This window comes from Lissotriton helveticus, chromosome 7 (assembly GCF_964261635.1).
Source record: "Lissotriton helveticus chromosome 7, aLisHel1.1, whole genome shotgun sequence".
NCBI classification, from domain to species: domain Eukaryota; kingdom Metazoa; phylum Chordata; class Amphibia; order Caudata; family Salamandridae; genus Lissotriton; species Lissotriton helveticus.
In genome coordinates, this window is record NC_136068.1 from 1,961,074,993 (window position 1) to 1,961,089,894 (window position 14,902).

A 14,902-nucleotide genomic window follows, 5' to 3' on the forward strand; every position below is an offset into this window, starting at 1 on the left:
TTCTTATTAATTTTGTTTCGTATCATTTATGCCCCAGGTCTCAGAGAGAATTTGTGACTTATTAGTTCTTCCTCCCTTCTTCGTTATGTTTCATTTATACAGACCTCCCGGGTTACCACAGCCACGTGTAGGTATGTGTTATCTCCACGAGGAAGTCGCACCCTCACGCCACCTTGATTAATGTTTTTTTGCACTATGTGTGAATGAACCTATCACTAATAGTTGCACTTGTTTGCACGACAGTTTACACGGTATATATATACCAAACTCCTATATCTTAGAAGGAGACACTGACCACGTCATGTCATTTCAAATTATTCTCAAAGAATTTTCCTCTAGACTCTCCTTACCTGAATTTTTTGTCACGTTTTTTTCACATAAACACTACCAGCACAAACCGTGATACGCTCAGTAAGCGCACAGTCGCCACGAATAAGTTTGGGTGCACTCATTTGCCAATATAATGTTTGTCCTACTCCAGTAGAAGCTTTGATATGTCTGCACACACCATGAGATGTTGTGATCAATATTACTGCACAACTACATACGAGATGCTCCATTGTTACTTATTTGTTATTTCAGCCCTGAGGATTCGCATAGGCGATGAAACACGTGTCGGCTGGCTGTCTAACACAATAAAGGATTTCATCGGACCACTCTCCCACAGGAGATCCCTACAACTTTCTGTTGCTTTGTTTATTTGTACACTGTTACATGACTGTTTTATAATTTTTGATTGATATTTTGTGTGTGTGCATAGGGTACTCCTGTTATTCATTTAGTTGGTAGTTTCTTCTACTAACTGCTGAGTGGTTCCAAGGGTTTCCCACTCACCCAGTTGCACCACTTCTACACAGCGTGCTACTCATTGATGCGTCCACTGATGGCAGTGCACCCTTTGCTAATCTGACATCGAAAACCTTTCAGGATTTGTCCATAGTCCGTGGGACCACTGCCTGCTATTAATAAACGCTGTAACAAATATTCACAAAGGGGAAGGGATCCCTTGGGGAGCCCTTCCCATTTGCAAATGAGTTACCACATACTTAAAGTAGGTGGTAAAATGCAAATGTTTTGCGGCTGCATTTCGGTCACAAAGTACAATTAGCCAAAACCAATCAGGTGTGTAATGCTAACGTACAGCCGCAAGCCACAGGACTACTACAATGCTGACCGCATCCCACGAAGGAATCCCTTCATCGGCAATCTGCTGCTAGGAAAACGCCACACAACTGTGAAATCTAAATAGCTCAGCTCAATGCCACCACCCAGACGGCGATGGAGTAATGTTAACCAGCAGAGAATTCCACTGTGTTGACAGGGGTGAGCTACTTACACAATGGAAAACACTCTGTCAATGCGGACAGAGAATTAAACAGCCGACATCTAACTATGGCAGGAGGGAATCGATCAGTTCAACAAAGTACTTGTGAACACTGCCTCTGAGGGTCGATGGGGATCCCTCCAAGATCTAAATCGGGGCCGACCTGTGTACAATGATCCAGGACTGCACGTCTTTTAACCTCTTTAGACATAAAGCCCGTTCACCCTACATCTGCACACTCACAATGATGCCATACAACATTTATACATGCAGAACGTATAGCCCTGATGAGGAGAAGGTCCGTTTTTTCTGCATTGTGGGGGTAGCTTCTAGAGGTTTACACCTCCCTGAGGTGACAGGCATCTCATCCCACCTGGCTGGTCGGGGTCACAAAACACTATTGACAAACCCTTTGTGAGAGTGCTCAGGCAGAACCTTTGTGGCAGGTGACAGCTCCTTCCCCTCGTTAACTCAGAGTGACTCATTCTGTCAAACCCTACCTTTCCTTTGTCTCACTGGATGGGAGTAATACACTAGGACCAGCTGCCACCTACACCTAGTCATGTGACCCAGGATCAGACTGCAGGCACCAAATAGTTAGGACAAACAAATGTCAACTTTCTAAAGTGGTATTTTCAAAAATATGATTAAAAAAAACAACTTTGCCATTAGGAGGGTTTTAAATTCAATTCATTAGACACCAGACTTTCTCTTTCTACTTGCTCCTAATTTAAAGTTACAGCTTATTACATGCAATAAGTTACCTTCGATGTTATCCTATGGGAGAGGTAGGCCTTGCAGTAGGGAAAAATAAATGTAGGGGTTTTCACTACAAGGACATGTAAAACTTTGAAGAACATGTCCTGTTTTTTAAATACCTGCCCTCTGGCTGTTTTTAGGCCTACTCTAGGAGGACTAAAATGTATTAAAAAAAGAAGGTGTAGGTCCTGCAAAAAGTTAATTGTGCTCCTTTTCTAGCTCCACTTACTATGTAATTATCCTCCTTACTTGTGATGCTCAGGGGGAACAGCAACTGTTTTGTGAAGTGTACAGCACATGTCTCTCCTTGCCCCGCCTCCTCACTAGGCCTTCATGGCCAGATTAGTGCACTGTAACATGTTTCCTTACACCTGCCTTCAGTTCTCCGCCCTATATCCAGCGGCCTCTATATGCCATGTGTGTAGCAGCCAATGTTCACTGATCAATGTCCCACGATTTATGTTATAATGTGTAAAGTTGAAATACATCTTTTAAAAAGAGATCTATTTCCTATTTTCTCACAGATTGTAAAGAGATTGAATCACAGGATTTGGTCCCAGGAGATGTCTTTTTATTACCACAGAAGAAGCTGTATTTCCCATGTGATGCCATACTGATCAGCGGGAGCTGCGTCGTCAATGAGGGCATGCTCACAGGTACCTCTGGAAGCAGGATTACAAATATGGTGTCATTTAAATACCCATGTCACAGGGTGCCTGAATATCAATGTTGGCAAGCGTATAGCGTCTGCTGTACTGAGTGCTGATATGTCCTCCGTTGCGAACCGCCATGGACAATAGCTCAGGGAAGAACATTGTAGACCCGGTTACAATCAGAGGGAGATGAGAAATTCATCAGGTCATGCTTGCAATTACAAATACAGTTACAATATCACTGAACGATGCTTTGTTAACTAGTCAAGTCAAGTCAAGTCAAAAGATTTATATAGCGCGCTACATACCCAGAGGGTCTCAAGGCGCTTGTAGAAGGGTGGGGAGTTACTTGTCGAATATCCACGTTTTGAGTTGCTTTCTGAATGCTAGGTGGTTCTGAGTAAGGCAAAGGTGAGTGGGAAGTGAGTTCCAAGTTTTAGCTGCTAGGTAAGAGAAGGATCTACCTCCCATGGTGGTTTTGTTGATGCGAGGTACAGTGGCAAGGGCTTGGTTGGAGGATCGTAGCTGGCGGGAGGGGGTGTAGAAGGATAGTCGTGTGTTGAGGCATTCGGGTCCGATTTCGTAGAGTGCTTTGTGTGCGTGGGTTAGGAGCCGGAAAGTGATCCTCTTATTGACGGGGAGCCAGTGGAGGTTTTTCAGGTGATCAGAGATGTGTTCTTTACGCGGGATGTCTAATATGAGCCTGGCTGAGGCGTTCTGGATGCGTTGTAGTTTTTTCTGGAGTTTTGCGGTGGTGCCGGCGTAGAGGGTGTTTCCGTAGTCCAGTCGGCTCGTGACCAGGGCGTGGGTGACTGTTTTTCTAGTTTCGGTAGGGATCCAGCGAAAAGTTTTTTTGAGCATGCGAAGAATGTTGAAGCAAGATGAAGAAACGGCGTTGACTTGTCTGTTCATCGAGAGTGAGGAATCCAGGATGACGCCCAGGTTCCGTGCGTGGTCCGTCGGGATGGGTGCTTTTCCAAGGGCCTCTGGCCACCAAGAGTCGTCCCAGGCGGAGGGGGAGGTACCTAAGATGAGGACTTCTGTTTTGTCTGAGTTCAGTTTCAGACGGCTGTGCTTTATCCATTCGGCTACTTCTTTCATTCCTTCGTGTAGGTTGGTTTTGGCCGTGTTAGGGTCTTTGGTGAGTGATAGGATCAGTTGAGTATCGTCGGCGTAGGAGATGATGTTGAGGTTATGTTGGCGTGCGATGGCCGCGAGGGGGCTCATGTAAACGTTGAAGAGGGTGGGACTGAGTGAGGACCCTTGAGGTACGCCGCAGATGACTTCAGTGGCCTCTGACTTGAATGGTGGAAGGCGGACTCTCTGGGTTCTTCCGGAAAGGAACGAGGTGATCCATTCCAGTGCTTTTCCTTGGATTCCGATGTTTTTGAGGCGCTGTAGAAGGGTGCTATGGCAGACTGTGTCGAAGGCAGCGGAGAGGTCGAGGAGGATGAGGGCGACTGTGTCTCCATTGTCCAGTAGAGTTCGAATGTCGTCTGTTGCTGCGATGAGGGCGGTTTCGGTGCTGTGCTTGGCTCGGAAGCCGGACTGTGAGGAGTCGAGGGATTTGTTGGTTTCGAGGAATGTGGCGAGCTGGTTGTTGACAGCTTTCTCTATGACTTTGGCCGGGAATGGAAGGAGTGAGATAGGGCGATAGTTTTTGAGTTCGGTGGGGTCAGCTGTGGGTTTCTTCAGGAGGGCGCTGAGTTCGGCATGTTTCCAGCTTTCCGGGAAGGTTGCGGAGTTGAGGGAGCAGTTGATGACGTCTCGGAGGTGCGGTGCAATAATGGAGTCTGCTTTGTTAAAGATGTGGTGAGGGCAAGGGTCTGTGGGGGATCCTGAGTGGATAGAGTTCATCAGACGGATGGTGTCCTCAGTGGAGATTGGCTTCCAGTCATTGAGGATGTTCAGGGGGGGCGGGGGTCCTGCGGGGGATTGGGTGGGTTGGTCTTCAGGTTGGTTGTCGAAGCTGTTGTGGATGTCTGCAATTTTGTTGTGGAAGAATGAGGCTAGGGAGTCGCAGAGGGCTTGGGAGGGGGTGATGTTGTTGGAGTTGGCTGAGGGGTTGGTAAATTCCTTAACGATATTGAATAATTCCTTGCTGTTGTGGGCGTTGTTATCTAGACGGTCCTTGAAGGCTGCTTTCTTGGCATTTCGGATTAGTTGGTGGTGTATGCGGGTGGCGTTTTTGAAGGTGTCCTTGGTGCTGGTGGTTGGGTCTTTTTTCCAGGTCTTCTCGAGGGAGCGACAGAGTTTCTTGGATTTCTTGAGATCATCGTTGAACCAGGAGGCCTTCTTGCTGCCTAGTTTGATTTGTCATTTTTTCAGTGGTGCTAGGGTGTCGGCGCTATTGGATAACCATTGGGTGAGGTTGGTGGCTGCTTGATCTGGGTTTGAGGAGTGGGCGGGGGGCTTTTGAAGAAGCGATGAGGAGATCTGGTCGATGGTGATTTTGTTCCAGTTTCTTTGCAGAGTGGGTTGGGGGTGGTTGTTGGGTGTGGGCTTGTTGTAGGTGAAGTGAACGCTGCTGTGGTCAGTCCAAAGGAGAGCTGTGGTGTGGCTGAAGGAAACATGCTTGCTGGAGGTGAAGATAGGGTCGAGTGTGTGACCTGCGAAGTGGGTGGGGGTAGTGACAAGTTGTTTAAGTCCGAGGTTTGCGAGGTTGTCCAAAAGGGTGGTGGTGTTGCGGTCGTTGGTCTTTTCGAGGTGGAAGTTGAGGTCTCCCAAAAGGATGTAGTCCTCGGAGGGGAGCGCTTGTGGAGTGATGAAGTCCGTGATGTCTTCACTAAATTGTGCGCGGGGTCCTGGTGGCCTGTACTGTCAGCTGCTGTCAGTCACTATTCACTGTTTTTTTCTCTCACCGTGCCACCTCTGTTTGGACCCAGCCATATGCAAATCTGCCTTGACCATGCTCCTATTTGAACGATTAAGCCTCAGCTTCCATGCCAGATCCTCCCTGGACCAGAAAGCAAGCAGCCTAGGACCGGTTTCATCCCATGGGCTCATCAGCTAGGGCTGGCTTGATTCCAGTGGTGCAGTGAGCACGGTACCCATGTCTGGGCAAACCTATCACACTTAGGGTGGCAAATGACACAACAACAAGGTGATGGACGGAATGCTTGAATTAGTCTCAACCACTGGCTGTCGCTCGGGCCGAATCTCAATTCTCACGTCACACCCGCCAAGCCGCCTCAGTTTGGACCAAGTCACTTGTAAATCTGCCTTGAACCTCCTCCCATCCGAACAGTCTAGCCCAAGCTGCCAGGCCAGATCCATCAAGCCACCCAGGACAGGTTTCACCCTTATTTTGGGCTTATCTGCCAGGTATACCTTGGTTTCAGGGGCACACTGAGCACAGGACCCACGTTTGGGCATATCCCTCGCACATAGGGCTGATGAAACCATAACTGGTGCAAAACTGGTCCTGGGTTGCTTGTGTCCCGGTTCAGGGACTATCTCACTTGGCAGTTCAGGCTGCTCTGTTCCTATTGTAGCGGGGTAAAGAGTGATTTGCATATATGTGGCATGGTGAGCAAAATATGCATGGATTGGATGCGGGCTGAGGTTAATTTAAGCATTTTACCATTACTTTTTTGCATACTTATTGTGTCGCCCTAAGTGGGACGGTTATGCCCCGACATTGGTCCAGTGCACATTGTGTCATCGGAACCAAACCACACCCGGCTGATGAGCCCTTTATTAGAGCAAAACTGGTCCTGGGTTGCTTGTGTTGAGGTTCATGGCGGCCCTGGCTTGGCAGATCAGGCTGGACGGCTCCTATTGAAGTAGGGTCAAGGCCGATTCGCATATGACTGGGTCCAAACTGAGGTACCATAGTGGGATAAATACTGATGTATACTTTTAGGTGCAAGTTAGACACTTCTCCATTGTACCCAGCGGTTCCCTAAAACCCTATTGGGTCAGGTGTAAAATGTTGTTAATGCATGACCAGGAGCTCATTCAAAAGAAGATCACTCTCTAAACTAATGTAACAGTTGTATCGATGAGTGAAACTGGGCGGTAACATTTAGGTTCCCCTGAGTCATCTCATTATAGGTCCTGGTGTTACATCCGCTACCAGCCAAGACTGGGGGAGTGGACATCATATCCATTGAAGGCTCTCTAGCCAATGTGTGGCCAATGTGCACAGTTGAGTTCCTTGATAGATTTGATACCCATGTGGGTCGCGCAGCGTACAAAGCTGGGGCTGATGAGCGGCAGCAGAGTGCGGAGTCATGGAGGAGGGCTAGGAATGTCTCCTGGGGTGGACTAAATCTTCCCCAATGTAATATTTGCCAGGGGGCTGGAGGTGAGGTGAGAGGGGTAGGGCAAGCGTGTTCAATGAGTGAGGTACGCTGATACTTGATATGGGCAGTCTCTCAAAACAAGGGGCCAACAGGGACTGTAACAGGTATTATAGTTAGTAAAATAGTCTTCAATGGGCCTGACCCCCATTCCATAGTCAGTGAAGCCCCTATCCTGTTGACATTTATATTGGCAGTTGGATCCTGCGTTGTGGGGTTACACACTTTCTTCCTTTTACAAATTCTGGGGCTGAGACTGTGGGTCCACTAGGGTCCTGGTAACTGGTGTGACCCGTCTGGTTTATTGATAGAGCCAGCATGAGGCTCGCTGTAGGGGCGCTAGGCCAATTGACCTCAATTGAGAGATCAACAGAAGGGTGGCCCTGCCCTCAGCCCATAGAAAGTGTTTTACCCTTGAGAGAAAGGTCACCGCTGATCACTCCAACTGCTCTTTCTAACATTTTGTCGGTGGACGCACCTCTGTGAGGAGCACTGCTGCTTCCTCTGGTTGGTTTCCTTATCACCACCACCTGGATCGCTCGGAAAAACTGAGCTTAACCATCCTAAATTAGAAGAGATGAAACACAGTGTGTCAGGCCAGGCCCAGACCTGTCCAGCCAAGCACAGCCCAGCCTTGCCCAGCCCAGCCCAGCCCAGCCCAGCCCAGCCCAGCACAGCCCAGCCCAGCACAGCCCAGCACAGCCAAGCATGGCCCAGCCCAGCACAGCCCTGCCCAGCCCAGCACAGCCAAGCATGGCCCAGCCCAGCCCAGCCCAGCACAGCCCAGCCTGGCTCAGTCCAGCCAAGCACGGCCCAGCCCTGCCCAGCCCTGCTCAGTCCAGTCCAGCCCAGCCTCCTCCTGGCTCTGATGAGTGCTGCGAGAACACAAGATGTTTTAATAGTGTCCTCTGGGCACTGCCACACCTTGTCTGGCCTCCGCTGGCCCACAGATGCATTCTGGGTAATGTAGGACCCAAAAACGGTGCTCCACATTGGGGAAACACATCAGTGTTTTACAGTTATTCATTTTCTAAACAAAAAAGTACTGGGGCACTCGTCAGGAGGCAGCAGCAGCTTGCACCACCTACTGCTTGTGCCAGCACTGCCATGGACAGCATCAACACTTCTACAATTGTGAGCATTCAGACTATTTCAGCCAGAATGGCTTGGGCAGGAGGAATGAGTCATTTTTTATGTATATTGAATAATTAAACAGCTGTTGTTCTTTTTATCTCGTTATTAGACAATCAGTGTCACCTCTCAGCAGACTGTCATAAGTACTGATGTTGACAATTAAGGGCTGGTGCCGAGCACCGGAAACCATAGGCTCAAATTAAGCACTGCTGTTTAGTAGTACCTTTATGGTGCGTCCATGCCTCTCTGACCTCCTCAAGCCCCATATTTACTCTGGGCAAGGTAATTCCTAAAAACAGCATCCCCAGCGAGGTGCGGGCACACAGTGGTGTTTTAATGGTGCCCTGGTGGCGCTACCACGCCTCCTCCTTAGCCATTAGAGGAAATACTTTTCTGCCCTAGTGGAGAGTGGGTATAAAACCACTCTGAGGAGCTATCATCAGAAGGGCTAAGGCATCCTACTATCAGGAACGAATTGAGACGGCCAAGAGCTCAGCAAAAGAACTGTTTAGGGTCTATAAAGGAATATCCTCACCAGCAAAAACTGTAGCTCCAGAGGTTGGCTCAGAGGAGTCATGCAACCGTGTGGCTGGTTTATTCCGCAGAGAAGGTGGAGAAGATCTACTCTGCCTTCCCTGTCTCTGCTCGAGTAGGCCACGGGACGGCGGCCGAAGCAGGTAACACTCTAGAGCTAGAATGCATTGATAAATTCACCGTCCTTCCCCAGAGACTCTAATTAAAACTATCCTTAGTGTTAAGTCAGGCTCACCTAGAGATCCCGCCTCCCCTAGGGTGCTTCGAGGGAGTATCGTGACTCTTGAGCCTCGCAGCAGACATCTCTTGGAGATGTCGTTTATGGCGGGTACAGTGCCTAAAAGATGGAAGGAAGCAGTTTCTCTTCCATTAACTAAGAAATCGCACATTAGCCCTGACCAACTGGATAATCTGCGTCCTATTTCCCTGCTTCCTTCCCTGCTTCCTTACTTCAAAAAAGTAGTGGAGAGGGTAGTGACCACTCAACTCACTGCGCATATCTGTAAACCTAACCTCCTTCACCCCACTCAGTCCGGTTTTCGAGCCCTCTATTCCACCGAATCGGCTCTGCTATTTTCAATCGAGACGATCAGAAAACATGTGGATGCGGGACAAATAGCGGCCTTAATTCTTTTAGATTTAAGTGCCGCGTTTGATACGGTTGCCCATCATACCCTGCTGCATTGTTTGAGGAAAGGGGGGGTGGCCGGCAGTGCTCTGAGGGGGATGGAATCCTTCTTGTCTGAGCGCAGCTTTTAGGTGGCGCAGGGATCCTACTATTCCAAAGTCATCAAACTGAAACGGGGGGGCCTCAGGGGTCTACCCTGAGCCCAACCCTGTTTAATCTCTATGTCACGCCTCTAGCTGAGATTGCTGAGGGTTTTGAAGTCACAGTCGTGTCCCATGCCGATGACTCTCAACTGGTGGTTTCCCTCACACAGGCACAGGATGCACCAGCCTTCAATTTCGTGTCGTGCCTGCAAGAACTGGCATCCTAGATGGAAAATAATTGCTTGAAATTTAATGGTAATAAGACCGAGGTGCTTGTGATAGGGACGGCTCCATCAGTTTGGTCATCGGCATGGTGGCCACAGACTCTGGGCCCCACCCCCACGCTCTGTGAACAGGCTAAAAACCTTGGGGTATGGCTGGACACCGAGCTCTCTTTTGAGTACCACACCAGGAGGGTGGCAGGTGCCTGTTTTGGAGTCCTGCGGGGCCTACGGAAAACCCTGGATGTGCTGCCTACTGCAGCCAGGAAGCCATGGTGTGCGCCCTGGTGAGATCGCGCCTGGACTATGGTAACGTGCTGTACCTGGGTGCTACCGATAAATGCGTGCAGAGACTCCAAGGAGTCCAAAACGCAGCTGCTTGTTTGGTTCTTACGCTCCCGAGGAGAGCCTCTTCTAAGACAGCGTTGGCTTCCCTCTGCTGGTTGCCAATTAGGGAGAGAGTTCTGTTCAAGGCGCTGGATCCTACATAGGACGCGCCCCTCCTACCTGTTCGATCTACTCACACTCTACTCACCGACCCGGCAACTCAGATCGAGCGGGACGGGTCAGGTGTGTGTTCCTACCATCAGGAGAGCCCGAATGGGTGGCCGTTCCTTTTGTCATGTGGCAGCACAGCAGTGGAACAAACTCCCCCAGAGCCTCCGGCTTGAGGGCTCGGAGGATATTTTACGAAAAAACTGAAAACCTATCTTTTCCCCTCCGCTTAGTCTCCCCCCTAGGGTTGGGCTTTCTAGCTGCCGAGGGCAGTCTGCTCCGCAGCGCAGGGACACGCTAGTTCAGTGTAACCAGGCGCTTTATAAGTGGGATTATTATTATTTTTTATTATTTTATTCTGGGCAGGTTAGTTTGCAAATACAGTGTCTCCATGGAATGACACCTATCAGGTCGCCAATGCTGTTATTTCATGGAAGCTGAGGCAGAAGGAGGAGCGGAGAGCTCAGGCGCTAGATGGGCTGTTGAGTCGCGGAGGCTCTGAAGACGCTGCAGAACATCAGCCAAAGAGCCCTGGAAGAGGCAATTAGAATAATCAAGATGTCTGTATTATTGATCTGCGCCTAATTTTAGTTATACCTATGGTAAAAATGTAAGTTTGTTAAGTAAAAATGCTCATATTTTTCTTCACCGCATGTCCATCTAGCCTGGCAGTGCTCGCAAACTTACTACATCTTTTCCTTTTGGTCACTCGCTCATAGGACTGACCTGGGGTCAGATGTGAGTCACTCAGGAGTTAAAGATGTACCTATGTCTTGGATATGTGTGGGTGGTCTTATGTCCTTTGCCTTGAAAGGTAGTGAAACATCTGACATATCATACTGTGGAACAAGGGTCTAAGATCTTTTTACTGAAGAATACAAACCCCCACTAGAGACAAAACAAAGCATTCCATGCCACAGGGGGCTCTCAGCTGTTGATGTGCCTTGAGTAGAAGTGGGGAGCTTTGTAAGGCTGTTGTTCCATGCATGATGGTGAACTGCACTGCATTTAATCCCAAAGGTGAGAGCGTTCCGGTCACGAAGACCCCCCTGCCGAACACCAACACGCCCTTTCCACGGAAGGTCTACAATATCGAGGATTATAAAAAGAATATTTTATTCTGTGGGACAGAGCTCATACAGACAAGATCAACTGATGTAGAGCCGGCAAAAGCAGTCGTACTGCAAACAGGTGAGCCAAGCTGGTCATTGCTGAATGTGACAAGTGTTTTCAATTCACCAACATCCCAGCAGCATGCCTGGAAAGCTGCCAGGTGCAGGGGTTCTAGAGGAATAGTCATGGGATATGTGCCACACCATCCTATTCTTGTTGTGCACTATTCTTCTTCCGTTCCTGGAGTAAACAAGGAAGGAGTCAATGAGGTATCTTTGGAAATAATTGAAAATTTGCAGGGATTTTCCTTTCAATATTAATGAAAAAGAACAGAAAAGGAAAAGATGATAGAATAATATCACAAATGTACACTTTATTGTCTCAGTTAATGTTTTCCAAAAGAAAGTAACAGTTGAAATTAAAAACTAGTGGGGAATAAAAACAAGGAAGGCAATCATTTCATCTTTGTTTTTTCCGCAAGTGTCAATCTCCAAAAGTAACATTGCAGTCACCACCAAACTCTTCACAGAGACAGATCAAGGCTTATTTATGAAAGGTTTACGTCGCGTTTGCACCACGCAAAGTGGTACATGCGTGACGCAAACCTCTAAGTCAGATTTATGAAGCCGGGCAAAGGCCACTTTGGGGGGCTTCATACATCTGGAGTATTGCAAAGCGGCGCACATCGCTGTGTTGCATCACTCTGCCCTGGGAAGGCCTTCCTTCGGTGTTGTGTCGGTGCTCCCACACAAACCCTTTGTATTTTGATGCATCCCAGATGTACAAGAGCTTGTAAACCTGGGGAAGTGCCAGATCTTACGCCCTCCCAGGAGAGGCATACCAAGAACAACTACCTTTACTTCTCCTTGTTTCTGCCTCTTTCTATGTGTGCTGCATTCTGCAGCGCATATAAAAAGAGGAATACACCTCCCTCCCAGGATTGTTGTTGTGCAGGAAGGTGCATGCAACAGAGGCTCCTTACACCGTGGAGCGAGGGCGCCTGCATCGACGCAAGGGTGCCAAAGGGACGCCAGGGCAAGGGAAAGGACAGGAATGTGCTGTATTTTCTTAAATGCAGCCCATTCCCGCCCTTTCCATGTGGCGCGGCACGGAGCAGCGAGGCGACTTGCTGTGCTGCGTCAGTTTTTCATAAATATGTCCCTTAGTCTTTTGATCATTTAAAACCGTGATATCCAGAAATGTCCATCAATCTGTAATTTATAATGATTTTACAATGAATGGCCACTGCTCATCAATTCATTGTGTAAAACTTTGTGAATAAAAATGGATATTTGGAAAGCTGTGGATTCTCCAAATGTACGCACAATTATGAGTTTAGAAATAGTGGGTATTCGTACATCTCTGGCTTCGTGGTAACCCATAATAACATGGGTTTTAGATGGCGTTTAGCAATACGTGTTCTTTGATGCATGAATACTTACAATTGGAGCCAAAAATGGAAAATTAAACAGATAATACACACTACTCAACTATTCTGTGTTCCCAAACATCTTTCGTTAAATAGGGTTCACACCCTGTGCTCGTGGGCCTTCACATCTGGCCAAAAAGGTCCCAAAATTCAACATAGGGACATGAAGATACTTCCTTGGAATTTCATTCTTTATGAGAGTGTGGTATTTGGACCCCAGGTTAGTCGGCACCCAGAGGAACCTTCCAGGGTGGTGTGACTTGTGTGGATCCCACCACATTTCCTTACCCAGAATGCAGTGCAAACATTTTATATTGGCTAACGTGATATCAGTCACCATTGTGATGGAGTAACCCATCCACTGAGGTCTAAATCAGGCCCCAAGTCTAAAATGTTTAACAAAGAGCCTCACAATGTAAAAGTGTAGGTCATTTTAAGGGATATACCCATCTTATATTGCTGCAGAAAGAAACTGCCCATTCTGTAAGGAAGGTTAGGAGTATCCCTGTCAACATAAAGATACTGTGAAAAAAGAAGTAAGAATCCTTATATGCGTCTCATGTTATTGAACAGGTGGAGAGGACAGAATGGTTGGAATCTATAGTGGTAGCTTGGAAAGCTAATGTTCACATAATACTGTGCATAGATCCGAGGGAATTAAAAGATACTCGGTGAAAGACGGGTTTCCCTGATCTAACTGAAATGTTAAGAATGTTTGCTGGAGCGAAGTGTCTCACTGCACGTATTGAAAAAGAAGTCACAAGTAAGGAGGAGACTGAGGATTTTATTTCTGGTATGCATGCCAAAAGTCTCAGAGAAGATAGGAATGATAGATGTTTGTGAATCTGAAATCAAATGGATAGAAAAACTTCACATTTCACTATAACTCATTCAAAAAGAATCACAGAGCAGATTATCCAGTAAGTGCTAGTGACCTATTAATACAATTTTAATTAAACCTATTCAAACAAAATGCTGGAAAGATAAGCTACTCCTCAACCAGATCAATAGCATATCCAAGCCTCTCTCTGATTGCCAACCAGTCAGGATTCAGGCCTTCATAAAGTATTGGAGCAGACTTGTCACACATCAGACTTGATTACTCTTCATGAAACCCATGAAGCTGCTTTGATTCCCCCTGATCTCTCAGCAGCAGATGAAAACATCTTGGACTCGGGAGGAGCAGCAGTGCTCATCCTGTTGGATCTCTCGGCGGCCTTTGACACGGTCGACCATGCTATCTTGGTCGACCGTGTCACAGCCCTGGGGATTAACAATTTGGCCAAAGATCTTATAGCCTCTTTTTTGGCTAACCGCAAACAGGCAGTCAAACTGGGCAATTATTATTCACCGACTTCTAAACTACCATGCGGGGTCCCCCAAGGATCGTCGTTAAGCCCTGCGCTTTTTAACATTTATGTTGCAGACTTGGCAAGGGTTATAAAATCTCATGGGATGCGCCTAACTACTTACGCCGATGACACCCAACTTGTGTTGGCGGTCCATAAGAACGGCCCAGTGGTAGCAGCTAATTTCCAGGAGGGGATACTGGAGGTACAAGCATGGATGCACAGTAATTGTCTAAAACTGAATGCGGAGAAAACGGAGGTTATGACCTTTGGTAACATCTCTCCAGAATGGTCCCCGATTTGGTGGCCTATTCAGATGGGTCCTCCTCCGGTCCCAGTCGCAAAGGTCAGGAATCTTGGAGTGATCTTTGATAAACATCTGTCCTTCAAACACCATGTAAATAGGGTTGTCTCAGCTGCCTTTTTTATGTTGAAAAAGATAAAAAAGCTGCTACCGTACTTACCATCATCAGCTGGAAAAACCCTAATTACCACCTTGGTGTTTTCCAAGCTTGATTACGGAAATGCCCTCTTTCTCAACACTCATAAATATATCTTGAACAAGCTTCAATCTGTTCAAAATATGGCAGCCAGAATCCTTCTCAACATTCCAAGGCGCCAGTCCATCTCGGCAGCTATACGCCATCTTCATTGGCTAAGAGTGGAGAGCAGGATCAAATTTAAGGCCTTATGTATTGCCTATAAGGCCATTCATCATACTGGCCCGAAGTTTTTAAGAGAGGCATTTCAGCTATACACCCCTATAAGGAACCTAAGATCAGCAGCTAGCTGTTTACTATCTGTGCCCCGAACAAG

General features: G+C 47.6%; 1 protein-coding gene across 1 annotated transcript in view; it reads left to right on the plus strand.

Annotated features, from left to right (window-relative positions):
- The window catches only part of LOC144770018 (putative cation-transporting ATPase 13A4), a 380,863-nt gene that overhangs the window by 55,259 nt on the left and 310,702 nt on the right, over window positions 1-14,902 (plus strand). The window contains exons 7-8 of the mRNA XM_078654211.1: window positions 2,608-2,739; window positions 11,216-11,386. Coding sequence (XP_078510337.1) covers window positions 2,608-2,739; window positions 11,216-11,386 — 303 coding nt within the window. The remainder of the gene's footprint in view (window positions 1-2,607; window positions 2,740-11,215; window positions 11,387-14,902) is intronic.